Source organism: Labrus mixtus, chromosome 15 (assembly GCF_963584025.1).
Source record: "Labrus mixtus chromosome 15, fLabMix1.1, whole genome shotgun sequence".
Lineage (NCBI taxonomy): Eukaryota > Metazoa > Chordata > Actinopteri > Labriformes > Labridae > Labrus > Labrus mixtus.
This window is the reverse complement of record NC_083626.1, coordinates 15,882,543-15,890,666: the sequence shown is the minus strand read 5'-3', so window position 1 is coordinate 15,890,666 and position 8,124 is coordinate 15,882,543. Positions and strand designations below refer to the sequence as shown.

Below are 8,124 nucleotides of genomic sequence, written 5' to 3'. Positions count from 1 at the left end.
TGTGTCTGTGTGTGTGTCTGTGTGTCTGTGTGTGAGTATTGCATGGAGGTCTGGGCGTTGGCCCGCGTCACATCATATCGGTCCCAGTCATGTCAGAGCCTGTCTATGAGTGGGAATATGTCTCTTCCTGTCTTTGCTTTAGGCTTTCAACATTCATGTCTTGAACGTATTGTGGAGTAATTTTACTCTCTGTGAATTGATCTAACAAAGGAAAATAAGGGAATGGTTGAATAAAGACAGTTTTATTGACACTAAAGTAAACTGAAGCATTGAGTTGGGCGAAACAAAAGGATTTGATGATGAGGTGAGATTGAGGTGTGGTAGGAAATCAAAGGCTTGCATTAAAGTATTAACTGCAGGGCTGGGCTGATGGCTTCACTTCTCATTCAGCATGTCGGCATCTATTTCCTCAGACCTCTCTTGGTCCGCTTGGATCTGTTAAAGACAAGAAAAAGTCTCATGAGGCTAAAGGCCGCAGCACAACTTGTTTGTCTGCAAAAAGCACGGAGAATGTTGCAACTTGTTGACATTAAGAGTTTGCAGAGTCCTCTGTCATTCATTCCAAAAAAAAAGGGAAGACTATTATGACAAAGACATTCAAAGAAGGAGTCTTTCAGCGTGTCATCAACTGGTGTGACAGATGACCTGACTGCCTGCCACACCCAGTCAGACAGCCAGCTCTCCCAGTCAGCTTCCAGGGGATTTGAAAGCTTTTAAAGTTGAGTAAGATCGTTTCCTGTGCCTTTCTTTTCATCTTTTGTATCCTTATCCTTTAACACTATAAACTAGACTATGAATTTTGAACATAAGTGAGGAGAATTCATCTGAATGAAATTGTCCTCAGCAACATAGAGGGGATAAAGAGCTAGATTCTTACGTTTTCTGATGATCACTGACACGATTCCTCAGCACATTAATCTGGAAAAAAATAAAAATGAATATTCCATAAGGTAAATTTAGATCTTTGTTTTATAATGTTGTATATTGCAACACACACACACACCTCATATTTCTGTCTCCCAAATTCATACTGCAGTTCAAACTTTTCTGCCTCCAGCTCGTACATCCACTCCCACAGCTCTTTAGCTTTCTCCCTGTAGGACACAACCAGAAACATAGATCAGTGTGGTTTGTGATGCTTTGATGTTGGAGGGTTATTCAAGGCCTAATACAGATCATAGGGGGGGGGGGGAAATAACAATCTTGAGGTGAAATGACACAATACATCTCCACTTACTTGAGTTTGTCCTGGCTCATGTTGTTTATGTCCAGAGATTTGCGTCTATCACTCAGGATCTTCTTCTTCTTCTCTCTCTCAGTCTGCCTCTTACCGCTTCGTTTTTCCGTCTTTGGGGAAGTGAAAAAAAAGAACATGGCTCTGGTCTCTATCCTTCACGTTTTGACTTCCAGCACCCTCCCATTATAAACCCTCCACCTACATACCAGCTTCTGCATGTAGCCTCCGAAGTGGAGACTGGTGAGGGTCTTCTTCTTCTTAGCATCATCATCGGCCCTCTTCTTGGCCTCTTCCTCCTCCTTACGAGTTCTCTCATCCTAAGAAAAACATGTATCCAGAGAGAAACAGAGGACCAGAGGAGGCTTGGTAAAATGCGAGAAAGAAAATTGCATCAGAGCAGCTTGAACTCGACTCTACCTCAAGACGCTTCTGTCGTTCTTTATCTCTCTCACTGCGGATTCTTTGCTGCTCCGCGCGCTCAGACCGACGCTTCTCCTGCACGACGAATCATCACATTTGCACACATCCTAAATCACATCTTGAACATTATGAGCGTTAACACGTTTGAATTGTGTTGGCTATAATAATAAGGTTCTCACAATCCTGTTTGTGAGATTAACAAGGTCGTCCTCTTCCTTCTTTCTGCTCTCAAAGTGAACCTCGATCAAAGTCTGAAGCTCCATCAGGTCCTTCTCCATCCTTTTACGATGTATATCCTACAAAACAGTGTGGGGGGGGGGGGGGGGTGGTCAGTGCTTCTTCTGCTTCATGCTGTGTGTCAATGTTTGTTGGTATACATAGAAAGTCGTAACGTCAATAATTGGTAATGGTCTCGAATCTGATCAAAAGTAAAATCACAATACAGGGTTTTTACTTGAATGTAACGTAACCAAAATTATAAAATAGATATATTCCATTAAACATAATATCTGGTGATGTTTTAATTTAAGAAAAACATTAGCCAGACACTAAAACACAGTATGCAACAATCCAGTGCACTGATTTTTTTATTCTGTCACTCACATCAAAATCCACCTTCTCTCCATCTGGGATCTTAGGAGGGATGAGGTTGGGCATGATAAATGGCCTGGAGAGTTTTTATAAGAGGAAAAAACAAACGAGACAGTTGTGAGGTAAAGTGAGGTAGACCTTGGTAGAAGACAAAAACACAAGTCTCGTTCCCATTTGGTGTCAAATAAGGATAAAAACTCAATTAGCAGAATCATCTTGCCAAACAGATGTCCCTTAAGGTTACTCATGTCTGTGCCTGTCCCCAATGATTATGAGCAGCTTCCTTATATCCATATTGGGTTGCATCTTTATGAATAGATTATAGTCAATGTTCTTGACTGCTTAAGAATGACACTGGCGGTCCATGAGGAAAGAGCAGTATATTCTCCTAAATACTACATTTGGATTACTTTACTGCCAAAGCAAACTTTAAACTTTAAACATCAACATTCAAGTTTTGTGTTGTATTTTGTTTAGCAGATAAGGCTGGAAAGTATCATGTTTTAGTTTTAAGATTTAACTTAGATGTGACTCTAAAAAGACGTCTGATTTTTCTCCCTCTTTGCATCAGCTGGGTACTAAAAAAAAAAAAAAACAGCTCCAAACAAAGCTAAGAAGTTACCCTCAAATGAAAAGAAAAGTAATTGAAAATAAATAAAAAGAAACAGGACCAAAATATCAAAATCTCATATTTATGTAGCAGACTGCTTTTGTGTGGTCGCTGTAACTTTGTAGATTGAACAAACAAGATTACATGTTCAACAGAAGAGGTGCTAGTTGAGGAATTTGGTTTCTTTTGGACGGGGCCATCATAGCTGTTTCCAGATTTGTATGCCAACTTGGCAACTTGCCAAATGCGGTTGGCATTATGGTAGCCTAACTTTTAATGAAATTGGTGAAACAGGTGAGACTCTTCCTTAAAGGTGCGCTGTGGAGTTTAGGTAGTGAAATGTGAAAGTTGGAGAAGTGTACAGATTTTGTGGTATATGTTTATAACTCTATACACAAACTGTGCTCAGAGGAAAATTTGGTTTCTGGAACACTGTTTGAAGATAAAATGCTACGTGAGAGGTTTTGGTGGGGGGCCCGCAACAGTGAAACTCTCCTGGAAGCTTTTTAGCTTCAAAAAGTGTTCCAGGGAACCATTTTTTCCTTTCAATAAGGTTTGTGTATTCAGTTCAGAAAATATAGCATAGTATCCAACTTTCAAATTTCACTACCAAATCACCATAGCGCACCTTTAAAATCAAAGGCTTCCTATTTATGGATCAAAATCAACTAAACCATAAAAATTGGTTAGAGGATAAACCTCTTGTGTGCAGGTGTGTGCATGTGTGCCGTTGAACTCTTTTGGTACTCACTTAAATTTTGGTTTGGCCTCCTCCTCTGTTGTCAGAGAAAACAAAGAAATGAAAGAGAAGACAACAATAAGCTCCTCCAGACCACACATTTTCTCACCATAAAAACACCAATCAGTTTTTATAATCTTACCAGGTAATGCCAGAAACTTTAAACAATAGAGTCTGTGTGTCTGCTCATAACAGCAGGAAATTCACTTCAGCAGAAAGTTCATCTAGGGCTAAATCTGGTGTGATTAAAGTTAAGGTTGAGTGCATCCAAGGAAAACACAAGAGTAGGGAGTGCCAACATTGACTTTGAAGCAGATTAGATCATCAGTGTTACCTTCTCCTTCCCCGGCCTCCTCTTCCCCTTCCCCTTCCCCTTCGCCATCTGAAACCAGAACAAGAGACTTAACAGGGTTTGAGTGTGCTTGTGTGTCTCATGAGTTCAGAACAGTAAATAGAAGTGTGTTAGGAGTGCTGAAGGACTAAATGATACTTCAGAGTACATCAACAGAAGCCAGAGACCAAAATAGAAAATAGAAAAAGCAAAGTACTGTTTGGTTATCAGTGTTGAGGTGTGCGTTGAAAGTGAGGTGATGCATGTGTCATGAATCATAAATAGGACTCTGGAGAGGTGGTGTTGGCTGACTAGAGACACCAGACTTGTTAATAAGCAGTTTCTCACCATGGAAGGTATGGTATCTGTGACCTCTGCATGACACTCAAAGGCAGCTGAAGCTTTTGTTTTAGAGACACCATAAAGGAGGGAGGAATTCTACAGGTGTTTTTTTTCTCCCTAAAGCACTGGACTATCAGCTGTGTTCAGTTTGAGCATGCTAGTAATTGTGAATTAGCTCGAAATGTAAGTTACTGCTGAGCCTGATGGCTATGTCATTCGTTTTGCAGGTAATAAACCTAAGTGGAAGGTGAGACAAATGATCTGACGTTGGTGCAAGATAAAAATACAGTTCACCAAAGTCTAGGAGGCAGAAAATTTGACCTGCTGGTAGAACTGAATGAATAGTGAGAGAATCACCAAGTTATTAGTATTCATTGAATTACAATTTTTAAAAAAAGTAATCTGATTTTACTAACACTATTAGATTAAATCACATCTTGAAAACAGGTCGTTCAAAGAAGAAGAAGAAAATGTGACAGAATAAGTTATGATCAGGTAGTCCAAAATTGTTTTGCTCTTGATCTAAAAAATTGTAAGTATGACAAAGGTTAATGAAAAAGACATTTTTTTCCTCTCTAAAATACTGTTAATATCAAATATAGTATATTCAATTTAAGTTTCAGGATCTTCGACTTTGTGTGTATTTTGGCGCCCCGTTTGGACAAACCATGTAGAATTAAATCCCATTTAGAGCAAAAATAATCTGGATTTGGTCATCTCTAAAAATCTGCATCTGGATAAGTCATTCTTTAAAAAAAACAGGACAAAAGTATAATGGACACAGGCCCTATATAAGGGATTATGAATATGGCTAAAATATCATGACACCCCATCATATAGTTGTTGAAATACTTCACTACAACTTTAAAAAAGGGCAGCAGTAGGTCAGTCTGTAGGGACTTGGGTTGGGAACCGGAGGGTCGCCGGCTCAAGTCCCGGTGCGGACCAAATTATGGAAGATGGTCTGGTTGCAGCAGAGGTGCCAGATCACAACCGAGTACTGCTGAAGTTCCCTTGAGCAAGGCACTGAACCCCCAACAGCTCTGGTGGGCTGTGTAGGAGTGTGTATCAGCCCCGCTTTGACATCAGGTACTGTTTGTGCATGTGTGTGTGTATTTCAGGACTATGTGTGTAAGAAGCATGTCTCTCAATTACAGAGTGTAAAACCAGAATTTACTTTTTTTTTTAATGGTAGATTTATTGACCAAAAGGCAGACCGCATGAAGCCATACTTGGGTCTTTATCAGAGGTAATCAAAAGTCTCTCAGATTATGAACTGAACAGGCAGAACATACGCTGCATTCACGGCGCATTTGGGCTGGAAGATAAATCACCTGTCCATGTGAGGAACACGTCAGGTGAGACTACAGGAGTCTTTTTAGGCGTTGACTGATTAGAAGGCAAAGATGACACATGAAGAGGTGACTGAATCTTACCAACACCTCCCTTCTTTCATATGAATGGTGACACCGTAGAGAAACACCTGGACTAAATATTGCTAATTAAGCTTAATCTTATACCTAATTCTGACTAATAATTAAGAGCCTGAGGGACGGGAGGGACTGGGAGGCCTGGGGATTAATCTCAGTGTCTGTGTCTGCTGTGACTAAGACTGTCACTGAAAAAAAAAAAAAAACAACTTATCAACTAGCTCCAGACTCTCACATACCAAAGTGACATGTTACTGAGATAGCACATTACTTTCCCGTCAGTGTCTGACTGATAGTTACAGACGCTGAGAGTGAATCATCGCTTAGTTACCAACACGTAGCCAACAAAACACTGAGCTAGCTACTAAACTGTCAATAACGAATGTTTTCAACTTTGGACCCCTCACCATGTTCTTCGTTCGCCTCCTCCTCTGCAGCTGTTTTTTCCTCTTCCTGTGTGTCCTCTGGCAAAGAAAGACAAACAATGAAAGTGACATATCTGTGACACATCTTGACATTCAGTGTGTGATGTTGACTCACTGCCTTGTTCGAGAGATCAAGTCGTTCTCGTCAGTATTCTGTTATTTTTCAAAAGTTCATGGCGAGAGGAACAAGATAAAAAAAAAAGAAAGAAAAAAAAAAGCAGCTGCTAAATCTTATTAAACAGGTTTTCTCTCTTTCTGCTAAGCCTGGAGTTTGTTTGAGCCTGTTGGACATGACTCCACGCTGTGTGAGTTTCTGCTACTAAGCTGACCCTGTGTTCCAGAGAAGAGACAACAGAATTCCCATGGAAAGTCTTTCAGAGAGAGAAGATAACAAGAGATCTGTTCAGAATGAGCTACCCAACTCTGGTATTTGAAGCAGAGAGCACTCAAGAGCTTGTGAAGTGGACTGTGTGTTTGTGTGCTTGTACGTGCGTGTGTGTTTGGAGTCAGAACAGATGTGGTAACAGCATCCAGTTCAAACTCTGACTTTAGCTCAATCAAAACACGCGATAAAGCAGAAATCTGGAAGTCCACAAGTTAATGATCAGTTCAGGCATTATTTTCAGGACATTAGAGATGATCGAGGGAAGTCCCAAATGAATGATCACATTCTGAAGAATCTCCATGACAAACAGGAAGTAAAGACTAAACACTTACATGTAAAACATGTGTGTATCATTAGGTATAAAAACCCACAGAAGTATATTTGAGCATTGCATTTGATAGTTATAATTCTATCTGGTATCATATTATTGTTCCCAGTCACTGTGAGTGTGTATAAGGAGCCGTTCTGTATTTCTCTGAGTGGAAGGTCAAGATTTCACAGGAAAAATCTCAAAGTACTTTCATCATGTCCGCAAAACCAGCATGAGTTACTGCCAGTCAAGTATTTTAAAGGGAAGAGGCTTCCAGCTCAAAGCACAAGCAGTACCTTCCTCTGCCCCCTCCTCCTCCTCCTCCTCCTGCTGTTCCTCCTCCTCCTCCACCTCCTGCACCTCCTCCTCTTCCTCCTCTACCCCCTGCTCCCCTGCTGAGCAGAAGCACAGAGTGGTTTAGCAAAGCCAGCCAGCCAGCAACTTTCATGCAGAGAAAGGGGAGTGAGGAAAAAATGAAAGAAAGCATGACTGATCCATGATGCATGAATGTCAGTGATGGCTACTCTATTCTAACCACAGGCACCCTGAGTGTCAGGTGAAAACAAACTTTATCAATCCAGCTGTTGTTCTGGAGAATGGCAGAAATGGTGCAATAGTGAAACAAAACCACAAATTATTCATTTCTGACTTCAGCCCCCCGAGTCTTCATTTAAAGATGTCAGTTGTTGTCATGTTAGGTTCACATACCTTCAGCAGCCTCTTCTTCTGAATAATACAGCCAGGAACATAAACAAAAGAAGGAAATAACAGAAACACAGACCGTAAAATGTGAAGTAATTACAAGCAAGAGGAGAACAGGAAGAAGGAAAATCACCATCGAAATCCAGAACAATCAAATTAACATCCTGCGGAAGTTCCCCAAAAATGTACAGATTCTAATGTTTGAATCAACAAGAACAACTTCTGGTTAAAACACAATTATTAACACAGTGCAATCAACCTTGAGCAAAAAAAAAGATGATATTGTACATTAGTTAACTATATTGTAAATATAACAGTTTTAGCTGTGTGCTAAGTTGACACACAGGCAGTAAATATATATATTTGTTTTCTGAATTGTAGCTTAATGTGTCATTTTCCTACATAGCAGACATGACTGCAGGAATGTATTCACATGTCTTTTGAAGCCCCTGTAATGTGTACTAACATGTATACTGCACGGATGAGAGAGTTCTTACCTTCCACCTCCCTGTGAAATGCAAACATGTACGTATGTTATTCTTCTGATACAATAGAGACAATCACATGTCAGCACTTTAAAAAAACAGAGCACATTTGTATGT

General features: G+C 40.2%; 1 protein-coding gene across 1 annotated transcript; it reads right to left on the bottom strand.

The window, feature by feature from the left end:
• Positions 1 to 226: 226 nt before the first annotated feature.
• On the bottom strand, positions 227 to 6,324 carry tnnt2a (troponin T type 2a (cardiac)). Its single transcript, XM_061056656.1, has 11 exons — positions 6,108 to 6,324; positions 3,932 to 3,979; positions 3,610 to 3,634; positions 2,261 to 2,324; positions 1,837 to 1,953; positions 1,655 to 1,732; positions 1,444 to 1,554; positions 1,238 to 1,347; positions 1,004 to 1,094; positions 878 to 918; positions 227 to 435 (listed from the first exon to the last, which is right to left on the bottom strand). The coding sequence occupies exons 1-11, from the start codon at positions 6,208 to 6,210 to the stop codon at positions 402 to 404; spliced, it is 822 nt and encodes a 273-aa protein (XP_060912639.1). The 5' UTR covers positions 6,211 to 6,324; the 3' UTR covers positions 227 to 401.
• Positions 6,325 to 8,124: the final 1,800 nt, after the last annotated feature.

Coding starts and splice junctions, on each gene's coding strand:
- tnnt2a (XM_061056656.1), bottom strand. CDS start 6,210: ATGTGTCACAGATATGTCACTTTCATTGTTTGTCTTTCTTTGCCAGAG. Junction 1,555..1,654: donor AACGACAGAAGCGTCTTGAG/GTAGAGTCGAGT, acceptor TGTTTTTCTTAG/GATGAGAGAACTCGTAAGGA. Junction 436..877: donor GTCAGTGATCATCAGAAAAC/GTAAGAATCTAG, acceptor TGTCTTTAACAG/ATCCAAGCGGACCAAGAGAG.